This window comes from Gymnogyps californianus, chromosome 25 (genome assembly GCF_018139145.2).
Source record: "Gymnogyps californianus isolate 813 chromosome 25, ASM1813914v2, whole genome shotgun sequence".
Taxonomy (NCBI): Eukaryota; Metazoa; Chordata; class Aves; order Accipitriformes; family Cathartidae; genus Gymnogyps; species Gymnogyps californianus.
The window spans coordinates 237,511-261,161 of NC_059495.1; the positions used below are offsets into that span (position 1 = coordinate 237,511).

Sequence of the window (23,651 nt, forward strand, 5' to 3'; positions counted from 1 at the left end):
CTCTGCCCCTGGCTCCACCCCTCCCCTTCCCTGGGCCCCGCCTCTGCCCCGGGTCCTACCCCGCCCCTTCCCCGGGCTCTGCCGCGCCGCCACCGGGCCCGGCCTCTGCCCCGGGCCCCGACTCTGCCCCAGGCCCATCCTGCCCCTTCCCTGGGCCCCGTCTATGTGCTGGGCCCCACCCCGCCCCTTCCCCGGGCTCTGCCGCGCCGCCACCGGGCCCCGCCTCTGCCCCAAATCCCACCCCGCCCCTTCCTCGGGCCCCGCCTCTGCCCCAGAACCCACCCCGCCCCTTCCCTGGGCCCCGCCTCTGCCCCGACTCCACCCCGCCCCTTCCCCGGGCACCGCCTCTGCCCCGGACTCCACCCCGCCCCTTCCCCGGGCCCCGCCTCTGCCCCGGACTCCACCCCGCCCCTTCCCCGGGCCCCGCCTCTGCCCCGGACTCCACCCCGCCCCTTCCCCGGGCCCCGCCTCTGCCCCGGGTCCTACCACGCCCCTTCCTCGGGCCCCGACTCTGCCCCAGGCCCCACCCCGCCCCTTCCCCCCGGGCTCTGCAACGCCGCCACCGGGCCCGGCCTCTGCCCCGGGCCCCGACTCCGCCCCTGCCCCTTCCCTGGGCCCCGCCTCTGCCCCGACTCCACCCCGCCCCTTCCCCGGGCCCCGCCTCTGCCCCGACTCCACCCCGCCCCTTCCCCGGGCCCCGCCTCTGCCCCGACTCCACCCCGCCCCTTCCTCGGGCCCCGCCTCTGCCCCGACTCCACCCCGCCCCTTCCTCGGGCCCCGCCTCTGCCCCGGACTCCACCCTGCCTCTGCCCCGGGCCCCGCCTCTGCCCCGGACTCCACCACGCCCCTTCCTCGAGCCCGCCTCTGCCCCGGACTCCACCCCGCCCCTTTCCCGGGCCCCGCCTCTGCCCCGGGTCCCACCCCGCCCCTTCCTCGGGCACCGCCTCTGCCCTGGACTCCACCCCGCCCGTTCCCCGGCCCCGCCTCTGCCCCGACTCCACCCCGCCCCTTTCCCGGGCCCCGCCTCTGCCCCAAATCCCACCCCGCCCCTTCCTCGGGCCCCGCCTCTCCCAGAACCCACCCCGCCCTTCCTCGGGCCCCGCCTCTGCCCCAGAACCCACCCCGCCCCTTCCTCGGGCCCCGCCTCTGCCCCTGGCTCCACCCCACCCTTACTCGGGCCCCGCCTCTGCCCAGGACTCCACCCCGCCCCTTTCCCGGGCCCCGCCTCTGCCCCGGACTCCACCCCGCCCCTTCCCCGGGCCCCGCCTCTGCCCCGGACTCCACCCCGCCCCTTCCCCGGGCCCCGCCTCTGCCCCGGGTCCTACCACGCCCCTTCCTCGGGCCCCGCCTCTGCCCCAGAACCCACCCCGCCCCTTCCTCGGGCCCCGCCTCTGCCCCTGGCTCCACCCCACCCTTACTCGGGCCCCGCCTCTGCCCAGGACTCCACCCCGCCCCTTTCCCGGGCCCCGCCTCTGCCCCGGACTCCACCCCGCCCCTTCCCCGGGCCCCGCCTCTGCCCCGGACTCCACCCCGCCCCTTTCCCGGGCCCCGCCTCTGCCCCGAACTCCACCCCGCCCCTTTCCCGGGCACCGCCTCTGCCCCGGACTCCACCCCGCCCCTTTCCCGAGCCCCGCCTCTGCCCCGGACTCCACCCCACCCCTTCCCCGGGCCCCGCCTCTGCCCCGGCTCCACCCCGCCCCTTCCTCGGGCCCCGCCTCTGCCCCAAATCCCACCCCGCCCCTTCCTCGGGCCCCAGCTCTGCCCTAGGCCCCACCCTTTCCCCGAGTCCCGCCTCTTCTCTGGGCCCCGCCTCTGCCCCAGGCCCCACCCCTGCCTGGGGCCCCGCCCCTGACCCCTCCTCTGCACCAGGCCCCGCCCTTACCCCAGGCCCGGCCCCACCCCTTCCCCAGGCCCCGCCTCTGCCCCGGCCTCCATCCCGCCCCCGGGCCCGCCCCTTTCCGGGCCCGCCTCCGCCTCTGGCGTCGCCCCGCCTCCTGGAGCCACTCAGAGCCCCCAGCGCCCTCCCTGGGCCCCCAGTCCCTTCCCAGTGTCCCCAGTCCCTTCCCACCGGCTCATCCAGTGCCTCCTGCACCTTCCTGGGGCCCCTGCTCTCTCCCCATGCCTGCTCCTCTGCCCCGCAACTCATCCCAGTGCCCCCCAACTCATCCCAGTGCACCCACCCTGTCCCCGTGTCCCCTGTCCCAGTACCCCCAGCCTCCCCCAGCCCAGCCCAGAGGCAGCGCTGGGCTGTCTGGGACGTGCCACCAGCCCGGCGGCCACACGGAGGGGCACGGCCCACCTTCACAAAACGCTTTATGGCTGGGCAGCCCACCCCTGCACCCGCCGCCCAGCTGCAGCACGGGGGGGCACGATACGGGGTTACAAAAGATTTACAAAGAGGGGGCTAGGGCTACCAAAGTGGGGGGGGGTGTCCCGGGCGCCTGGGGCCAGTTGGCGTCATGGCACGGCCACGCGGTCCCTCACTGAAAAAATGTGGCAAGTAACAGTGTCAGTCTCAAATCCAGCATCTCCCTGTGGCAGAAAGCCCCGGGCACCGGCAGGTCTTTGGCAGCTTTTTTTACGTTTCAGCACTTCGATACGTTTCCCATTAATCTTGTTTTTAAAAAGCCAACATAAAAAAAAAAAGAAAATTATTCCCTTGGCTGAGCGGGCGATGCTCGGCGCGGGGCCCGGCGCGGCTCCACCGCCACGGCGCGGACGGCCCTTGGCACGGGGTGCAGCAGGGTCCGTGGTCCATCCCCCCCGGGAGATCCTCTCTGCTTGGGATGCTCAGGAGTCCGTCAAGCTGGTGGATCCGGGGTGCGCAGCACCCCCACCCGCTACCCCCGCCTCAGTTCATGAACTGGGTGTACCCCTCCGCCCCGGTGACGATGACGTCCATCCAGATGCGCATGGCCTCGGCCGAGGGTGCCACCATGTAGTAGAGGCGGTCGTGGGTCTTGACGCAGAAGGTGAGCGCGGGGTTGGGGCTCTGGGGAGGAGGAGGAGGACGGAGTCAGCGCTCTGGCCCCCTCCGAGCAGCGGCGTGCTCCCCCTTTGCTCCCCCCCGCGCTCCCCAAAGCTCAGCACCAGGGTCCTGCCATCAGCACCCCGAGGAGCTGGCACCATCAGGGGCCACGGACCACTCCGGGAGCATCCCCGGCACAAGCTGCCCCGCTGCCTCCTGCCTGCACAACGGGGGCGATGCGGGGGGACGGCGATGCTGGGGCTGGCGGGGGGGGGTGTCCCGGCCGACACCGAGGCGACGGCGGTGCCCGGCTCTCACCTTTGCAGCGCTGCGGAGGTGGTCGTAGTAAACCTCTTCGATGGCTTGGAAGTAGATGACGCCCTTCAGCTTCGTCTCGTGTTTGTCTGCCCGAGAGAGGGAACCGGTGTCGGCCGCGGCGCCGCGGGCGATGGCACGGGGAGGGGGGTGACGGCGGGCGCGATGGGGCAGCACGGGGACTCACCCACGTAGTAGGAGAGGGTGCGCTTCATGCGGTCGAAGACGAACCAGCGCTTCTTCCAAGACTTGATCTTGCCGCCCATCTTGACCAGGTAGCCCTTGCACATCTTCTCCGTCAGGATGACGTGGTAGCAGGTGTCCACGCTGTGGCCCGAGGACTCGATGTGCAGCCGCAGGTCAAAATCCTCCTTGCGGATGGGGAGGTACCGCGTCAGCGGACGAGCCTGGAAAAGCAACGCAGCCCTGCAAAGCCCGCCGCCGGCGGCGAGAGCCGGGACCCCGGGACACCGGCCGGGGTGGGAGAAGGGACCCCGCACCGGAGGGTAGCAGCCCCCACCCCCACCTGCGAGAAGTGCTTCTCCCGCAGCTTGACCTCCTTCTCCACCAGCTTCTGCCGCCGTGCGGTCTCGTCCTGCAGCCGGCGTTCCAGCTGCTCCCGGCGCCGGCGCTCGTCCTCCAGCGCCTGCCGCCGCAGCTCCATCTCCCGCTCCTGCCGGCACGCGCAGGCGCTCAGCCCCGGGGATCGGGGACCCGGCTCCCCGGCCGGCCGCGGCACCGGTGCCCCCACTCACCCGGGACTCCATCAGCCGCGACTTCTCCGCGTGCGCCTCCTTCAGCATCTTCTCCATCTCCTCGATCTTCCCCGCCTCCATCCCGCTGGCACTGCAAGGCAGCCACAGCTGCTGCCACAGCAGAGCGGGCTTGTCCCTCCAGCCGCGGGAGCCGGCCCTGGGCTTACCTGGAGATGTTGTCGGGCGAGCAGGCAGAGTTGTTGCCGGTGGAGATGCTGGTCTCCATGCTGTCGGAGCTCTCCAGGCTGAGGGTGTCGTACGCATGGTCCAGCTCCTCGGCCCGGGGCCCGACGCCATGGGGACGGTGGTGGTGGAGGATGGAGTGATGCACGAGCGGGGGGAAGGCGGCGGGGAAGGGGGGCTGCCCGTGCAGGGCTTCCCACTGGGACTGAGCCTCGGCGGCCGCTTTCTGCTTCAGCTCCGCCAGCCGCCGCTTCTGCTCCTCGATCACCTGCTGACCTGCGCCATGGGAAGAAGACGACGAGGACGAGGACTGAGCGTGCGTGCTCGGAGCCGCACCGCGGCGGGCGAGGGGACGGCACGGGCGGGAGAAGACGCCACAGGCACTGCTGGAGCCGGGCAGGGATGGCGGGTGCAGAGGTGGGAGCCGCCGTCACAACTCCCTGGCGAGCATGGCAGGCAGCAACCATCCAGCCCCGGGCAGCCAAGGGGGAGACATGCGCCAGGCTGGCAAGAGCAGGCTGGGCAAAGCATTAGCGGGTTAGGGATGCACAGGGTTGTCCCTAAGCGGACGCCGAGAGGCACCCGGGGTCCTGGGCTGGTCATGCCCCTCCTATGCACGGCAGAAGGTGCCAGCAAACAGCCATGCTGCTGCCTCCGGGCTGCTCTAGGCAGTCCCAGCCGCCCCCCGTCTCTACCTGGTAGATCGCCCGGCTGCAAGGGCTCTGCTGGGAGCGGCTCGGCTGGAGACACGCCGTCGGGCAGAGGGGTGGGCAGGGGAGAGAGGGGCGGAGGGGGGAAGCGAGAGACCGTGAGAGAGGCACTGCGTCCCGCTGGAGCGCTGCCGCTGCCGCCGCCGCCGCCCTCGGCCGGGCTCCCTTCTCCATCGCCCGAGCGGCAGCGGGGGAAGCGTCTCCCAGAGTCCCGCCACCCCGCAGAGCCGGGACGCGGAGCCGGAGCTTACCCTTCTGCTGCAGGGCCAGCTGGCGCTTGGTCTCGATGTCCTGCAGCGTGGCCGCCAGGTTGCGGGGCAGGCTGCCCGCCGGGCTCGGGGGGCCCTGGGCAGGACGGCAGGCGGTCAGCCGCGGGGATGCAGGAGCCGCGGCTGGCGTGCCCGGGGCCGCACGACACCCGGCTCCCCCCGGCAGCCATACCTTGGGCGAGGGGCTGCGCCCCAGCACGGAGAGGTTGAGCTGCGAGGACGAGGGGGTCCCGCTCTTCATCCGAGGGGCGAGGGCACCGGCGTCGCCCTCCGTTTTGGCACGATAGACCTGGGCGTGGAGACACGGAGGTGAGAGGAGCACGGGGGAGCTGCAAAAGCCCCCCCTGGACGGATGGCTCGGCCGTCGGCGGGGCTGAGCATCCCCTCCCCGGACCCGGCCCCTGCGTCAGTGCCGTCTTGGCAGGGGTGCAGGCAAGAGGAGGCAGCGGCTGCTGGCCCCAGGCGTGCTGCCTGCCGCGGGTCTGCTCTGCCCCTGCCTGCTGCGGCACCCGGGTGCCGGCAGAGCCCGGGGTGCGGAGCCGGTGGGAACGTCCCCACGCTGCCCCGCTCCCGCCGCGGCTGGCATCCCCGAAGCCTGAGCCCCAGCGGCAGGGAGCCGGGATTTACCTGGAGAGGCTTGTGAGAGGAGTGAGCTTTAGCTGGAAGCGGAGGAGGGGAAGAAGGAGGAGAGACAGAGGAGGAGGAGATCTCAAAGCCAGCCATGACCTCCTGGTACCACTTCTCTAAATCAAGAGCCGGGAGCCACACGGGGCCCCCCAGCAGCTGCTGCTCCATCTGGAGAGAGATGCCTCATGAGAGAGGGAGGGCGAGACGCAGCGAGAGGGACAGGCACGCAAGAGAGGTTGGAGCATCCCTGCCTGTGCCATCCAACCCCAGGACCTGCAGACCCCCAGGGACCCCGGGCACTCCCTGGCCGAGTCCCGGCAGCTCCGGGATCCCCCCGCTGCTCGTGGGGCCGGCAAGAGCCGACACAAGCGCTGGGAAGGCACAGAGACCCCCTGCCCTGCACCACGGGACGGGCAGGGCTCGGGCAGGCAGCGAAGCAGCGGGCAGGGCAGCGAGGGGTGTGCGGGCTGGCGAGAGCCCAAGCTGCCGCTCGGCCTCGTCTGCAGCTCACCCCTTCCCGTGCATCCCCATCACCTCCCGGGGAGAGCAGAGGGGTGGAGGGAGGGAAACAGGACACGAACCTCTGCAGAGACGGAGGAAGAAGAGAGAGACGGAAGAGGAGGAGGAGGAGGAGGAGGAGCCGCACAGCCTGAGGATGAAGGAGCCGGAGGGGCGCAGCCCAGCGGGGAAGCGGCAGGGGCACGGAGGCCGCCCAGGATGCCCGAGAGCTGCTCAACGGTCACGTACTGGGCAGAGAGAAGCAGATTAAACCGGAGAAGAGGCTCTGAGCAAAGGCAAGCAGGCGCAGGGGAACGAGCAGGCGGCTCCAGCCCCCAAAAGAGGGTGCCACGTCCCCAGGAGGAAGGGCAACTGGTGCTGCCCGCCGCCCCGGTGCTGGGCACTGGGTCAGGTCCCCGCCTGCTCTGCATCTTCCTCGCCTGGGACCGGTGGCCAGGACTGGGTCCAATAGGCCACCATCTCGCCCCGCTGGGCACCCGCTCCGCTCCCCAGCCCCGCTGTCGCCGCCCCAGAGGGCAAAGCCCGTCCGGAGCGGGCGAGAAGCGCTCCCCAGCAAGGAGACCGGGCAGCTCCAGCCTCTGCTCCCTGCTCAGCTCCAGCCGGACAAGTCTCTCCCCCAGCCCAAGAGAGAGGTGGGCTCCGAGCACCAGGGCACACGGGGGGCCACGGGGTCTGCAGCATCCTCGCTGCCCGGGATGCGGTGGGCAACCCAAGGGAGCAAACCCGAGCATGCTCTGGAGCGGGTACCTCGTCGGCTGCGGGAGGTACAGCAAGCAAGAAAGAGCGCTGAGCGGCAGCAGGGGCAGCAGCAGAAGCTTTAGTGTCCGGGCTGGGGCCGTGCGCATTGCTGCAGAACCTGAAAACGTCAGACAGCCTCATGTACTCCTAGAAATCCACGGCGGAGGAGAAGGAGGAGAGTTAGACCCATGCGCTGGCATCACGGCGCTGCCTGCAAAGCGGGAGCAAATCTCCCCGCGCGCTGCCCGCCGCTGCCTGCCCAGCCCTTCCCTGCCTTGCTGCCTTCCCTGCCTGCGGCTGCCTCGGTGCACAGCACCGCACGAGGAGCGGGCGCCGAGCTGGGCTGGGCGTCCTGGCACGCCGCCTCGCTCCTGCCTTAGGTGCAGCTTTGCTGGGTGCAGGCTGGGGACGGAGGGCTGCAGCCTGCCCTGCCGAGGCCCCAGGCGCCTTCAGCCGTTCCCATCACCCAGATCTCAGGGTCCCCCAGGGTCCCCGGCCACGAGCCCTCCCTGGTGCGACAGCACCGGGTGAGGCGCCTCGAGCTGCTCCGAGCCAGCTTAAAAATCCACTTCCTCACCCTTTCTGAACCGAACACGCTAATGTCAGGGATTTGCTCTTTTTTTGGGGACGCCAGGCTAGCAGGACCCTAAAGGATGCGGTCAGGAGGTGCCCAGCCAGCAGGCAAGCGGCGGGCAAGGGGGAAGCGCAGGGATGCCTGTGCCACGCGGCGCCGCGCCGGGGTTAAAACCGAAGGCGGCAGCGGGATGCCCGGCGGGCTCAGGAGAGCACCTGCAATCGGGGTCCGAGTGTTAATGAGCGCAGCCGCCGCCGCCCGGGGAGCTAAAGGAGACATGCCCCGGCCGTGCCATCTCAGCGTGCTGCCGCGGGGATGCCCCGCTGCCCGAAGGCGACGTTAGTCCGCGTAAGGGGTCTGGCGGCAGCTCGGCCAAGGAGGGGGCAAGCGAGCGAGCACATGCAGTTAGTCCCGTTACCTCTTGTGCCTTGGGGTAGGAGCGGGCGGCAGGAGAAGCTAAGGAGGCAGCTGCTGCTGGCAGGGGGCTCAGGGGCTTAGTTCCCTCCAACAGCTCATAAGGCTCTGAGATATGGAGGGTCTCCTGTTGAACGGTAAAGATCACGTAGGCAAGGCGGGCACAGGCAGCAAGGCGGCAGCAGCAGGAGCCCCGCTGCGGGCAGGCGCAAGGGGACTCGGCCATCCTGCCCTCTCGCCAGCAGCACGTCGGGCGGCACCGCGGTCCCCGAGGGCGTTGTGGCTCTGGCTCCCCGCTTCAGAGCCACAAGCAGGGCAACGGGGTGACCCGCTCCCACCGAAAAGCCTTTGGACGTGAACTGGAAGGAGTCCCCCGTACCGGCACCAAGACAGCCCCACGCTTGCTCGCCGGCAAGGACGGGACCCCAGGCAGTGCCTGCCCCGGGCGCTCCGCAGCCGTGCCGAGCCCTTCCCTCACGGGCACTCGCAGCCCTCGCCGAGCCGCCTGCTAAAAGCCTGGACTCCTCCAGGGCTCCTGCAGCATCCAAGCAGCCCGGCAGGGGAGATGCTGCTGCTCCCAAGCCCGGCTCTGTTGCGCTTCCCTCCCTCCCTCCTTCCCTCCCAACCTGGCAATGGCCTCTGCAGCCCACGGTGAAGGCTCTGAGCGGCCGGGAGCACCCGGCTCCGGCCAGAAGGCGCCTGGGAGCACAGGAGCCGCTGCAGAGCGGAGCTCGCGGTGCACCAGGCTCGTCCCCGCTGGCGACAGCGGCTCGGGGCGGCAGGAGAGCAGCCCTAGGGCCCGTACCCCCCTCTCCTCACCTACCTCTCGGAGAGCTGAGGACATTTTGGGGAAGCTCCTGCCGCCCGTGACGAGCTGGTATCGCCTCTCCAGAGACACGAGCTTCTCCTTCTCCTGAGCGCGGGGCGACAGCGAGAGCAGAGGCAGCTGATGGTTACTGGCACCCCGTGGCCGGTCCCCGCCAAGCCCACCCCGACTGCCAGCACCCCGGCAAGAGCCGACGCGATCTTGTCCCCTGCCTCGGGCACCCCCAGGGTCCGGGAGTGCCTGCCGACCCCCCCCGACCGCTGCATTACCTTCTGCAGGAGCTGCAGGACGCCGTTCCTCTCCCTGGCCAGGCGCTCGGCTTCCTGGATGCTCTGCAGCCGGATCTGGGCAGCCTGGGCATCCAGCGCGGCCACCCGCTCCTGGGGAGCGGGCGGTGGGGATGAGCCGGCCGCCGGCGAGCGGCGGGGCTCAGCCGGGGGCCGCGGGGCGCAGCCCGGACCCGCTGCCCCCCTCCGCCCCTACCTTCCTGCGGGCGATGCTGCGGTGGCACTCGGCCCGGCTCTGCAGGAGCTGCTGGCCCCGCGCCTCGCGCTCCTCCTCGAGGCGGCTCTCCCGCTCCAGCTGCTGGAACTCCAGGTCCTCAAACAGCTTCGCCTCCGTCTCCAGCGCCTCCGCCTCCTTCGGGCACACAAGGGCACGGCGGGTCACTCGCTCTGGAGGGGCACCTCCGCATCCCGCCGGCAGGTCTCCCGCAGCGAAACCTCCTGCCGTGCCCCCCCCCGGGTCCTGCTGGTGCCGGCCGGGGACGGGAACCCGTGGCAAAGCCTGTCCCCGGTGCCCTGTGCGGACAGGCAGGCAGCCTTCCCTCCTGCTCGGCACCAGCAGCGTGGCAGACACCGGCAACCTCTGCCCAGCTGGAGAAGGCGATGGAGGCACCGGGCACTGGCCAGGTCGGAGCCGTCACCCCCATGAGACGAGCAGCTCGCCGCGGCCGGGGGCTTCACCCAGCCCTCGGAGACCAGCTGCCCATGCTGAACCGCGGCCGGGCCGGCGCCGTGCCCTGCCGGGCGGCAAAACACCGCGCGCCGGGCGTAACCACCAACACGCGGCCCCGCATCACGAAGCTGATGGGCGGCAGAGCCCCCACGGACGAGCACCGTGCCGCACAAACGCCTGCGCGTCCTCCCGGCCTTCAAGCACCGACAGCACACGGTAGCGCTCGGCTCAGGGTCTGCCAGTGCCGCCCCGGCAGCAATTGCACCGCGCTCCCCGCGGGGATGCGCTTCACCCTGCTCCGGGAGCAGGGCGGCCGTTGCTCTCGCGGCACCACCGTGCGTGGCGGCTGCCGAGGGCTCCCACACACCGGGACCACCCCATCGCCATCCCTGCCCGCCGCACGCCGGGACCCGCATCCAACATGGGGGAGCCCGCCCTGAGCAGGCTGCGGCCACGGGATGGGGAAGGTCAGCCGCCACCGGAAAATACCAGATAATGGGAAAAAATGCTGCGGACTGGCGGTAACGTAAACTGACGGCACCGTGTAAACAAACGCTCTCGGGAAATAGCTGGAAGCAGACAGACGAGGACCCGGCGGTCCCCGAGGCTCCCCAGCCTGCCCTCCTTTGCGGGGCAGGATCGGTGCTCGCACCCTGCCCGGTCCGGAGGAGCACGGCGGCTCCGCGGTGGGGGCGTGGGGGGGGCAGCCCCGCGTTCTGCCGAGCCAGCACCGCGCCCCGGGGCCCGGGCGAGCGGCAAGCTTACCAGGACGGCGGTGCCCGGCGCCAGCCGCCTCCAGCCCGGGTGCGACGCTCCCAGTGCGGCCCCGGCTGGCGGGGAAGAGCTGGCCTAAGCTGGAGCGGAGGGAGGTGGGCCATGGTCCGGGAGGGGTGGGGGGGGAGACACTGACCCTTCGCATCTGCTCCCGCAACTGCTCCCGCATTGACTCGGGGCACTTATCAAGGTGGCTCTTCGACTCATGGTAAAGCGCCCGCAGTTGCTCTAGCTCCTTCCTTTCAGCATCAACCTTTGCCCTTTCCTGAATCGGGGGAGAACGAGACAAAACAAAAAAAACAAAAAAAAAAAAAAAAGAAAAGAAAAAGGAAAAAAAGAAAAAAGGAAAAAAAAGAGAGAAAACACACTTCTCAAATCCGCGCCATGCAGAAGCTGCAGCGTTAGAGAGGGGCTCAGCTGGAAAAAGAGGGGGCTCCTGGGGAGGAGCGTCATGGCATCTACGGAGGGGTCGAGAGAGCAACAGCCACGGGGACCCGGGCCGGGCGGTGTTAGAGGGGTTACAGCCAGCCCTCGACCTCAGCCTCGCGTTTCCGTGCCAAAAGCCCGCTTATGGGCAGCGAAAAGATCGATGCTGACAGCACGGGTAAAGCCATCCCGGTCCTGCAAACGGCTGCACCACACGCACCTTCTGAACAACCGCTAACTAGCTTTGTTAATTGATGCTCCCCATCCGGGATGCTGCCAATTAAGCACAGCAGGTCCCGTACGCAGGCTGAGGGACCGTGGATCACCCCCATCCATCGGAAGGAGAGGGCTGCCCGCGGGACGGCAGTGAAAGCGGGAGACTGAGGTCCAACCCTGCTGCCGGAGATGCTCAGGCCACGCCGAGTTAGCGGCAGAGCAGATGCTTGCTCCTGGCCCCGGGAGGAGGGGGAAACGTCCCCAACCCTCCCTCCCACGGCCACAGGAGCCGTGTGAGGCCAGCAACACGGGGCTGGCGTAGGGGATCGCCTCCCGCCAGCACCGTACGGGGGCTAGGCGCTGGGAAATGCACGCTGCAAGAAACCCCGCTCCACGCTGTGGCAGCGCGGAGGCAGAGGGGATCCATGAAAACGGATACGGGGGGGACACGCCGGGGCGGGGGAGACAGGGCTGGCACAGCCGGGCACCCCGGGACAGGGGCTGCAGGGTGCCCAGGAGGCTCCCGGGCATGCAGAGATGTCAGAGGCGATGGCAGACTTCAGCGCAGGCACCGTTAGCGCAAGTAGCGCAGGCGGGTTAGGAAAGCGGGCGGTCAGGTCAGCAGAGAGGTGGGGAGGGGGATTTCCCTGTGCTCCTCGCCCGGCTCGGCACGAGGCTGCCCCTGGCTAGAGAAAGACTGCCCGCCAAGGGCTGGAAGACCAAAACCAGAACAAAAACTCCAGACGCCGCGGGGGCACTGCTGGCAGGTGCCGATGGCAGCTCTGCCCACCGAACAGCCCAGGCACCTCCAGCCACGGGGCCGGCCAGACCCCCAAGGACGCCGGCGCCGCACCACGGCGGCACGGAGCCACCGGCGGGACCTGGGCATAGGCTGCGTGGGGACGCCGGCCTCGGGCAGCGGGGAGCCAGGCCCCGGCGGCTCTCCCACCGCGGAGCAGCTCGCCCAGGGCCGTGCCCCGCTGCTCGCAAGGCTGCGGGATGGCCGGCAACCGGCAACCGGGACAAGCGTGCCACGCACGCAGCGGCACGGGCGCCTTCAGGCACGGCTGGCAGATCACGGCAGCAATTGCACCAAAGACGACTCCAGGGGAAGGGGGCCGGGACCCCCTCCTCAGCCACCAAGCTAAGTGAAACACCCGCAGCAATTTCCCGGCCACCTCCAGCGAGCCGAACGCTACAGCGGCGGCCACCGCCACACGTGAAGACGCCCAGACGGGCAGCAGCGCTGGGGGGGACTCGCCGCAAGACACAGCCCCCCGGCAAGGGCAGGGAACGGGGAGTGCCGAGGCCTCCCACTCCGGGTTGGTGCTGCCCGCTGCAGGCAGCAGCCGTCAAGGAAAGCCCTGCGCCACAGATCCTCCCTGCAAGACGCCGCCAGCGCAACAGACGGCGGCCAAAATGCACCCCAAGCGTCAGCCTCCTCTGGCAGGGCTGTTGGACCAGCCCCAGCGCAGACAGGCGGACAGATCCCCCCCATGACGCGAACCCGGAGGGGATGCTCCTCGATGCCTCCACAGAGCCCAGGGACAGGAGAAGGCGTCCGCAGGGGAACGCCGCAGCACGGCGGCACCGGCTGCGAGCACCGGCGAGGGCACGGCACGGCACAGCCGGCGCCGCGGGGGGAGCCCTGCCCCGGGGGCTCACCTTGTCTCGCTCCTTCCGGATGCTGGCGTCCAGGCTGGAGAGCTTCTCCTGCAGCTGCTGCGCCGCCTCCTGCTCCTGCCGCAGCCGCGCCGCCTCCGACTCCCGCTCGCCCTGCAGCAGCGCCCGCTCCATCTCCGCCTGGACGGGCACGGCCGCATCAGGAGGGCTGCCCCGGCCGGATCCGGCTCACATCCACAGGATCGGGCGCTGGCTGGCGAGGGCAGCGAGTAGCGGGGGACCCGGCGGGGCTCCCCGTCCCCTCACCTCTCGCGACGTCTCCTGCAGCTGCTGCTCCAGCTCCTTGACGCGGCCCTTCAGCTGGTCCAGGCGGCCGAGCACGCCGGCGCGCTCCTCCTCCAGCCGCTGCGCCTCCTTGGCCCGGGGGCCCGCCAGCTCCTCGTGCTGCGGAGAGGGCAGGTTGGCACGGCGCAGGACGGCGCGGCACGGCATGGCACGGCACAGCCGTCCCCTCACCTCGTGGTGGGTGCTCTCAGTGCTGCTGCACTCCTCCTTCAGGTTCTCCTCGTCCGACCTCTCCAGGCTCTCCCTCTGCCGCAGCTCCTCGGCGGCACGGCCCAGAGCCACGGCACCCCTGGGCACCCGCTGGCCAGCATCCGCGTCACCAGCCAGGAGCCGGTGCACGTCGCCCGGCTCGGTGCCGTCCGTCTTGGTGTACTCGGCACAGAGGTTCAGGATGGTCTCCAGGCGCTGCCGCTCCTGCGGTGAAGAACGGTCAGCGCGGCGCCGCCAGAGCCCGCAGGACCCCCGTGCCGACGGCCGGCGCCGGGACGCGGGCTCACTCCTTGCCCTGCCCGCACGCTGGGATGGGCCGGGGACATTGCAAAGCCCGATGCAGCCCGCCCCGACCCCACGCCGGAGCCAGGCGCACGATGCGCCGGGAGCGGGAGACGGACTAATTACAGGTGGCAGCGCCGGCCGCCCAGCGCCTCCGCTATTTCCAGGCAGTGACTCAGGCCGCCCGCGCCGGGCGTGAGTCAGGGCTGAGCAAACAGGGCTCCGGCGGCACAGCCCCCGGGACCGGCAGATGCACGGGGCAAACCCCACCCAGGCAGCTGCTGGCTCTATAAAAACTCCATCTACCCTAAATATAGATGCCATGCCCACAAAGCCACAGCACCGTCACCGGCCGACGCGGCCCCGGCGGGGCTGGACGAGACGTGGACGGTTTTGCAAAGCCGGGGGCTCCACCACAATTTCATCCGGCAGCCCCGCGGAGCCGTGCCGACCCTGTGGGTTCCCCGGGCTCCTGCGAGCCGGGGGCTTCGTGCTCCCGGAGAGCTGCCGCGCACCGACGGCCGCTCCCGGCCGTAATCCTCCCGGATAAGCCGGCAGCCTGGCAGCTGCGGCAAATCCCTGAGAGGCAAGGGCCGGGTTTTAAAGCGGCAAAAGCCGCAAGGGGTTTGCAAAGAGGGCGTCCCACGCTCGAACACGGCCCCGCGCCCCCCCCACCCTCCTGGCCCCGGGGCTCACCAGGCGCTCCATCTCCTGCTCCCGCACCCGCTCCTGCCGCTGCCGCCGGTGGTACTCCAGCAGCTCGTCCTCGTTGTCGCTGATCTCGGTGATGCTGTTCTTGCGCTCCCGCGGCCCCGCCGGCGGCCGGGGGTCCCCCAAGGGCTTCCTGGGGGCGCGGGGGCTCTGCCGGGGCGAGGGCACGGCCGGGGAGACCAGCCCGTACGCCGGGCTCAGGCAGGTGCCGAAGCTGGGGCGGCGTGGCGGCGTCTCCGCCGGCAGCGGGGGTGAGGGGGTCCCGGCGCCCCTTGGCTCCTCCGGGCCCTTGCGCCTGGCGCGGGGGCTGCCGGGCACCTCCCTGCCCAGCCGGGGCTGCGGGGAGGGGGCGTCGGGGGCCGCCCGGGGCTGGCGGCTCGGCGCGACAAGGAGGGGCTGAGGGGGGGCAGCTCCCGCATGCTCTCCACGTTCCTCCGGGCCGCCCGCGGGCTCTCGGGGGGCTGCAGCCGGGCCTCCGGGACCGCCCTGCCGGCGGGCTGCCGGCTGGGGGCCAGGGGGTCCCGCGGCTCCCGGTAGGGGCTGGGGGGCCGCTCCTGCAGGGCTGCCCGCGGCCGCGGCGCCGCCCTGGGGGTCAGCCGGGGGCTGCCCGCCCGGTTGTCCCCGAGCCTCTCGGCCGGCCAAGGCTCAGCGGGACCCCCGCCGGGTGGGGGGGGCGGACGCTGGGGGGGCGGCTGCACGGCGTGGTTGTAGCTGGAGGAGCGGAGCGGGACGAGGGGGGGCATGGCCGGACCCTGCTCCTGGCTGCTGGGTGAGGGGCTGGTGTAGCCGCCGCTGCTGGCCGGGGAGGAGAGCGGGGAGAAGTTCTCGTAGCTGGAGCCCCCCGAGGTGGCCCCGGGGCTGGGCGGGGGGGACAGGAGGCAGCGCCCGCCCCCGTTCACCACGGGGGAGAGGGGGGACCGGCCGCGGGCGGGCGGCTTCTTGCCGCCGGGGGACGCCGGCTCCTCCAGCACCAGCGAGTCCATGATGTCCTGCAGGTCCTTCTCGATGGAGCTGACGAGGGAGCTGTGGCTGGGGCACCCGTGCTCCGGCGGCTGGCGGCCACCGTTCACCAGGGCCTCGGGCTCTGCGGGGAGACACGGGAGCAGGCGTCAGCGTGGCGGGACCCCCCCCCCTCCACCCCGCACCGCAGCCCCTGCCCGGGCTGGGGTCCCACGGAGCAGCCCGGCATCCCCCCTCCGCGCAGCCTTGCAGAGCCGGTGGCCAGGTCGCGGCTCCTCTCCCCCGCAACCCCGAGCTGCCTGCGCCCCCGCTGCCGCCGTTGCCCGCGCCGGCTGGGGAGCCGGGCCGGGGAGGAGGCCGACATCCCGCTGGCCCCATCACCAGGGAGACAGAAACCCGATAGTGCAGCCCAGCCGCCTGCTCCCGACATCCCTGCGCTGCCGGCGGCTCCCGGCCCCACTCCCCGGGGAGCAGCTGCCTGCGCCAGCCACCGGCACCCGCCGCCGCTCGCCCCCGGCGTGCTCCGGCACCCCGGCGAGGGGGCAGAGATGCGACGGCCCAAAGCCGCCGAGCGCAGACCCGCGGGCGCGTCCGGACCCACCGCCACATCGCCCGCAGCCTCCCCGCGCCCCCGGCTGGGGTGCCCCCTTGCCCGGCTCTGCCCCGTCTTCCCGGCGCGGCACCGATGTGCCTGTCACTCAGGGGACGAGCTAGTAGCGGCAGGCGCGGAGCCCGGCCAGGACGGCGTGCCACCCAGGCTGCGTCACCCCCTGGCACCCAGCGGCTCCCCCGCGGCGGCCAGCAGCGCCTCCGCGCCCAGAGAGACGTGCCACAGCCCGGCCCGCGCGATCCCGCCCGGTCCCGCGGGGCAGAGAGGGACCGCGCGGGGCCCACACGGGATGCTCCGCGGTCACAGGATGCTCCGCGGCCGCGGCACCTCCCCGTGTCCCTCCTCCCGTCCCCCAGCTGCGGGGCGTGCTGCCTTCCCGACACACACGTGGCACGGGGAAGCTGCCAAGATCCTCTCCCCGTGCCAGGGTGTGCCGGTCGGGGCAGGGAGAAGGGCTACCAGCCCAGGGATCGCTGCCGGGGATTTGGACACCCCCGGGAACCGGGCGTCGCGCTGGACCACGGCGCAGGCGCTCATCCCATCGGCCCCGCAGACAAGGCAGACACAGCAAGATAAGCAGCTGGCGAGATGGAGGACTGCAGCCGGGGAAACGGCCTTCGCAGCCTCCGCGGGGCCGCCCCGGCACGTAAACACCCGCTCCGAGGCAGCCGGGGGGGGCCCCGCGCACCTCGCATCCCCGGCGCGGGCCGACGGGTAACGGCTCTGCCACGGCCGGGCTGGGCAGAGGTGAGAGCCCTGCCTCGCTGCCCTCGCAATTACCCTCTTCCGAGGCAATATTAATCATTAACGAACGCCGGCGCAGCCGCCACGCCGAGTCAACGGCCGGCGCATCCGCGGCTGGGCGTGAGCCCCCTTCCCGAGCGCGGCAGCCCGGGCAGGACCGGGCCGGGAGAGCATCGCCCGCCGGGAAGGCTGGCGGCGCGGGTCAGGGAGCGCCCCGGTGTCCCCAACCGCCCCGCCTGGGATGAGGGAGGGGGTGGCGGGGTGTCACCTACTTGCTGGCAGCCCGTAGAGAGCCGCCGGGCTCCTGCCCCCTGCCGGGATCATGCTCTTCATCCACTTGGCCTCAGCAGGGTGGTTGAAGCGGAGGAAGGTGGCCTGGCCCAGGCAGATGGTGCACCCTGGGGAGAGAGGGCAGCGGGCTCAGCGCCGGAGCGGTGCCGGAGAGAGGCGAGGCGGGTGCCGGCGCAGGCAGGCAGCTGGGCGCTGCCCGGCCCTAAGACGCATCCCCGGGAGGGGAGCGGGCTCCTGCCGTCAGCGGAGGCTTAGGGGGAGGCTGAAATCCAGGTCACTCCCCGGCAGCTGCAGGCAGCGCGTCGCAGGCGCAGGCACAGCTGGGGTCCCCGCCGGGGGCCGCGCCGCCGCCGGGGAGCTGGCGGCACTCCAGGGCCTGCGCGGCCGCCAGCTGCAGACAAGACAGCTCCTGTCCCCGGCCGCAAAGCGCCTCTTCTTAGCCCAAAGCGGCAGCCCTCTCGGGGGAAGGCTGCCGAGCGGGGGCCGCCGGGGAGGAAGGCGGCTGGGGAAGGGGAGCGGGGCGGCGTGCTGCCGGCTCCCCTGCTGCCTGCCCGCGGTGCCGGGGAGCCGCGTGCTGGCAGCGGGGAGCGGCGGGCGGCTGGAAGGCTCGGTGCTGCAGACACACCCCGCTTTGAAGCGCCTGCCAGGGCCCCGGGGAGAGGCTCGCTCTGCACCGACAGCCGCAGCCGAAAATCCCTCGCCGGAGGGGACGTGTTTTTTGGAGCACCCGGCAGCCCAGGCTCGGAGAGCGAGAGGCCGTACGTACGGATTGACCGCCATCGCCGCCGCGGGGGCCTGGCCTCCTTGTCCGAGCGCCGGGGAGGGAAGGAGTCCTGCTCCCCAGCGGAGCTGCCGCAGCACCCCGACTCGGCGAGAGCATCCTGCCTGCCAGGCGGCAATGCCAGCGCCCGGCCCGGCAACGGCTCCTCCTGCCCAGCCGCTGCTCTGGCTCGGGGCATCACCGACCTGCGCCTTCCCTGCACGCCATCACCCCAGCAAAGCAGGGTACCCCCACCCCACCCCACCTCGCCCCCCGAGTGTCGGCCTCGCAGCCCCACGGCTCGCCCACCGCGGCCAGGCACGGGCGCTGACCCTGCCCTGCCTGCTCGCCCTGCCTGCGCCCCGCAGGCAGGAGGGCCGGGGGGTGGGGTGGGGGTCTCGCCTGATCCCAGCCTGCACCCCCCGCAGCAGAGCACGGCTCCCACCGCCCGCCGTGGGAACGGCGGGACCCCGCGGTCCGTCGCGCCCCTTCTCCGGCGGCCACGTGCCTCCCATTGTCCCCGTCCCCCCCCCGCCGAGGGGACGCCCGCGGCAGCGCCCACGCGGGTCGGGTGGGGTGGGGGTGTCCCCCCTCCCCTCCCCGGGGACAGGCAGGGGAAGGAGCAGGGGGGCTGCAGCGCGGGAAGGGGGCGAAGGGGCTTTGCAACCCGCGGAGGGAAGGGGAGCGCTCCCGACCCCGGCGCGGACACGCGTGGCTCCCCCCCCCCCACCGCCGCCGCACTCACCGCGCCGCCGCCGCCGCCGCCGCCGGGCAGCGCCGCGCACCGCCCCCGGGGAGGGGCGGCGGCGGGGACGGCGGGGGCCGGGCCTCAAGCCTGGCCCCGCCGCCCGGGCGGAGGGTCCTCCCGGGGACCGGGGTGGGGAGGGAAAGGGTGACGCGGGCCGTGCGGGGAGAGGGGAAGCCGTGGGGAGGGACGGGGGGGACAGCAGGGTCCGAGCCCCTCCGGCCACGCAAGCACACCGGCGGGTCCCCGGCAGCGATGCCCCGGGACACCCGAGTTGTTTTCTTCCTTCGTCTCCCCTTCCCCAAACCTGGCTCAGCATCTCTACTGTGGCCTGGGAAGCGGGTGCGATGGCGGGGACCAAACTCTGCCCGGGCACCGGCCGCCCGGTGCTTTCTCCCTCCTCGATCTCAGGTGCGGCGTGGCAAAGCCGGTTCCCGAACGGTGCCAGCATCCGGCACGTCCCCGCCCCAGGGCGAAGAGGCAGAAGCGTCTCAGCTGGGATGTGCGACTGCGGGATGGATCCGCCGACAAACACCCCGGCACCCGACGGCACAATGCCCGGCCGTGCTCCGGAGGAGACCAGACCCTCCCTACCTTGGGTGAGGCGCGTGGGCCGCCGGAGCGGCACGCCGTCGATGGCGCAGGCGTTGCCGCAGGGGTGCAGGGTGAGCGTCCCCCGCGTGTTCTCGATGTAGCAGTGCTGGGGCGCCAGCCCGGGGCCCTGCAGGACGATGTCCCTCGCGGCCGTGCCGATGGTGGTCCTCCCTGCCGGCAGAGAGGGCGGCTCAGCGTCCCGGCCGCCGGCGTGCCCGCGGGGACCCCCCGGCAGCCGGCACTCACCTTCCTCCAGGGGCAGGAGCGTGATGGCGGTGCTGAGCCGGCCGCTGCCCAGGCTCACCAAGTGCGGCTTCTCCGTCTGCACCTTCAGCCCCTTGCCCGTGTCGATCAGGTCCAGGGGGCTGTTCTGCAGGAGGAGAGGGAGGGATGCTCACAGCTCCCGTGGCTGCAGCCCACTCCCCTGCGCTGCCCACCCGGCCGGACGCCCGGGCTGCTCCGAAACGGCCACGCGGGCAGGCAGGGAGCGATGCCCCGGCACGGCCGCGTGCGGGCAGGACAGTCGAGCGGCGGGACGCAGGAGCTGAGGGCTCCCTCCTGCCCGTGCTGCCCGCCCCGGGGAGCAGAGGCGAGCTGCTGAGGGAGCGGGAGAAGATCCCCGGGGCTTGGGCTGCGTCTAAGAGGATCCGAGCTGCCTGCCACTTAGCTCAATTGGTTTTGCCGCCGATCCCGTAATAGGATTGGGGCGAGGAGAGGCCGGAGGGCAGTGCCGGCCGCCCGTGGCAGGGCTGGCTGCGGAGGAGAAGGGCTCCCGGCCGGATCCCCGTGCTCCCGCAGGGCAGAGGTCCCGTGGCCCCACGTGCTCACCTGGATGATGGTCTGGACTCTGCGGGTCGGGCTGGCGGGGGTCCTGCCGGATGCCTCCATGGTGCCCGCTCGGAGACGCCAGGCGCTCTCAGGCACGGGCTGCTGCCAGAAGAAACAGAGGATGTCAGCAGAGGTGACCACGCCGGGCACGGCTCTGCCGTATTCCTCCCGCCCGTCCCTGCCGGCAGCCTGCACGTCTGGCGGCCGGAGCGCAAGCCTCGCAAACCCCACCCCGCCCCAAACCGGCGTTTCCCACCGAGAGGATTCCCGCCCTGAGCTCCCGTCTCTGGCCCTGCGGCAGCTGCCCGAAGCCGGCGAGCATCCCCGCCTGGCGAGGCACGTGCCCCCGTCCGCCCCGGGAAACCCCCGCGTGTGCCAAGCGCCAGGGCGGGACACGGTGCCAGAAGGAGCCGGCGCGCTGCTCGGCTTCGGGGAGGTGGCGTAGGAAACGCAGGCCCTACGCGCCGAGAGCGATGGGCAGCCGGATCCCGACGGCCGTGGGTGGACAAGGACACGCGAGCACAGCATCCAGCTGTCCCCAGCGGCATCTGCCTGCCTGTGCACAGCCCGCGGCACGCCCCGGCACACCCGCGCGTGCCACGAGTGCCCACCCCGGGCACCCAGGCACACGCTTTTGCTCCTGCACAGGCCCGGCAGCGGCAGCACCTCGGGGTGCACGAGCCCGGCTGAGCACGCCGCGTCCCTGCCTGCGCCCTGCCGGGCTGGCACACGCGGCCACGGCAGGCCGGCAGGGCCGCTGCCCACGGGAGCAGCCACCCGCTGCCGTTCTCTGCGCGGGCAGGAGGCAGCTAGGGGAGGAACGATTTCCGTCACCCGGTGCTCACGCCACAGTCTCGTCGCAGCCCGGGGATGCTCCGGGGTTACTAAATTTACCGTCTGCTGCTCCCCGTGTCCCTCCCTTCCGCCCAGGCCTGGCCAAGCGCGGCTTAACCCTTCCCGGGTAGGCTGGGGCAGCCGAACCGGGGAGTGCTCCCATCCCAGTCAGGGACCCCGGTCCCGGGGCAGCCGGGAGTACCGGGACGAAGCCCCGGGCTCGGCTCCCTGCAGCATCCCCCACTGTCCTGCCAGCCCCCACGTCCCGTGGGGTGAGGGACCCCCCCCCCGGCTCGGCTGCGGGGGCGAGCGGGCGGCTATTACACACTGCGGAAAAAATGAAACGCTGGAAAACACCAGGCGTGGGATCCAGGGCTGGGAAAGAGCCCGGGCGGCCCCATGCAACGCCAGGGCTGGCCGCCCCACGGCGAGGGCTCCGTGGGGACCGTGGGATGGGGACAGCTCGGCTGGGGCAGGGGGAAGCGGAGATGTGGTACCCCGGGAGCAGCTCCCCGGTGCCCACCGGCTGCCGAGGCGGAACCCCCGCTTTCCCTTACCTGCCACCTGGTCCTGGCCCGGGTGCTGAGCGGGACCCTCCGCGGCAGGGTGCCCATGTTCCTCGGGCGCGGGGGGGCCGCGCTTCCCAGCATCCGGACACCCCGCAGCCTGGCTGAGCCCCGGCCCCTCGCCTGCACCCAGGCCCCACCACAATGTCCGGGAAGGAGGAAAAGCCAGGAGGGGCCGGGCTGCTGCATAGGAAGGGAGCGGGGCCAGGGTGGGATCCTGCGCCGGCGTTAACCCCTTCCCAGCACGGCTGTGCCGGTGGGGCCGGGTGAGCATCACGGGGGACCCCCGGCCTCGCCGCCCGGGGCATCGTCCCCGCTCCTGCTGCCCAAACTCCCTCCACCTCCTGCACAGGCAGCCCTGCCTGCCCGTGAGCCGGAGGGTGACCCTGGCACCCGGCTGCTCCCCGACGCCCACCCTGCCGGCTGAACGGCCCCCGGCCCCCCAGCATCGCCCTCCGTCAGAGCCCCTCACCTGGCTCCTCACCGCGCAGGAGATGGCTGCCGTCCCCCCAGCCCGTCCCTCGGGGGGTGCAGCCCCTCTCCAGCCGGTTCTGCCGTAGGAATGCGGGGCGGGAGCGCGGCCGCCCCGGCCGGCGCCCCACCGCTGGGGCGGACAAGGCGGCCTTTCTTCTCCCGCCGCCGCCTGCAGAACGCGCCGCTTGTTCCCGCCGTGGGAAGCGGCGAAGGCAGCAAATGCCAAGGGGGTCGGGCTCGGTTACCGCCGAACAGCCCACGGCCCCCGTGCCCCCCGCGCGCAGGGCTGCCCGCTCGGCCCCGGCCTCCTGGAGGACAAAAGCCCCTTTCTTCTCCCGGCGCAGGCAGAGGCCTCACCTGGGAGGACGCCCAGCCCCGCCGACGCGGGGCCCCCGCCGACGCCGGGCGGGCCGCGTGCGGACACGCTGCCCCACCGCCACCGTGCTCCTGGGGAGCCCCTGCACCCCACAGCCCGCAGGCTGCGACCTGCCTGCCTGCCTGCCCTGAGCCCACACGGGCAGGGGCACTTGGGGCTCCGCTCCTGCCCGACCTGCTGCTGCTGCTGCGCACCGAGACCCAACCCGGGTACGGCACGACCTGCCTCGCACCCCACCAGCGTGGCCGGGTGCCAGCAGCCAGCGGGCAGACCCTGGAGCCGCACCGTGTGCCGCTGGCCAGGGCACAACCGGGGCACAGCCAGCCAGCCCACGCTCGTGAAGGGCTGTGCCGGTGCACCGGAACACAGCCTGGCGCACACCCTGCCCCACAGTGCCAGCCATGCCCGGGAGGCAGCGTGCAAGGGGCAGGCGCGCAGCATCCCACGGCACGGCCTTTCCTCCCCGCTCGTAGCCGGGTGAGTCACGGGAGGAAGCCAGAGCGGCCGAGCTAACGGGCACGCACCGCGCAGCATCGCAGCCTCCGTCCAACTTGGCTGCCTGCTCGCTCCCCATCTGCTAACGCGCTTAGGGCGCGCTTACCCCTTCCCACACCCTCCGCCCCGGTAAACAACCGGCCCTTCCGCCGGCAGCTGGGAAGGGGGAGCCGGTCTCCGGCACAAAGCCAGAGGCGAACGAGGAGCCCGCTCCCGGCCGCTGCCTCCGAGCCTGGGGCTGCCCCACGCCGAGCAGGGGAGACCCAGCCGGCCCCATCCCACCCGGGCGAGGGGCGGCGGGGGCTGCATCGCGGTTGCTGGGACGACGCAACGCTCCTGGCAATAACATCACCGTAAATCAGCTGCCAGACAGCTCCGGCGGGAGCCGAGGAATCCCGGCCGCACCCGCTGATCTCAGCGCTCCCGGGAAGCGCTCCCGCACCGCCGCGGCACAGCTGCGCTCCGGCCGAGGCCGCGGCCCTGCCGGCATCGCGCCTCGGGCTCTCTGCGGGCTGGGGGATGCCCGCGGCGTGCTTGGGTTGGGGAGGGCACACAGCCCAGCTTCCCTGCACCCGACGCTCCCGGAGATGAGGCAGCTCCGAGGGCCGGTGATGCCGTACATGGTCCCGACAGCTGCCAGAGCTCAAGCACCGAGCCCAGCGTCAGCGCGTGCCTCCGGCCACTGCAGCGTGGACAGGGAAACCACCACCACCACCACCACCACCGAGCTCCAGGACCCCTCATAAGGTTGCACGATGGAGACTCGTTCCTCAAAGCCCTCTCGTAGCGAACGATGGCTTCTCGTCTGCAGGCCAGACGCTCGGCTGGGCCCAGTGGGGAGCATCTGCGGCTCCTGCTAATGACAGCTCAGGGACCACGGCACAGGATGGGTTTGGTGGGTCTCGGATCCGGTCCCTGGCACGAACCCGTCA

The 23,651-nt window shown here is 72.1% G+C and overlaps 1 protein-coding gene across 1 annotated transcript; it reads right to left on the reverse strand.

The window, feature by feature from the left end:
* Window positions 1-2,307: 2,307 nt before the first annotated feature.
* On the reverse strand, window positions 2,308-20,054 carry PHLDB1 (pleckstrin homology like domain family B member 1). The gene is given in 20 exon segments (XM_050911054.1): window positions 2,308-2,992; window positions 3,287-3,372; window positions 3,471-3,690; window positions 3,810-3,956; window positions 4,039-4,129; window positions 4,206-4,497; window positions 5,183-5,265; window positions 5,350-5,489; window positions 8,896-8,985; window positions 9,168-9,278; window positions 9,382-9,537; window positions 12,937-13,074; window positions 13,201-13,338; window positions 13,411-13,653; window positions 14,428-14,802; window positions 14,805-15,526; window positions 17,029-17,154; window positions 19,147-19,317; window positions 19,393-19,516; window positions 19,975-20,054. Coding segments are annotated over 20 exon segments (3,654 nt in total). The 5' UTR covers window positions 20,035-20,054; the 3' UTR covers window positions 2,308-2,851.
* Window positions 20,055-23,651: the final 3,597 nt, after the last annotated feature.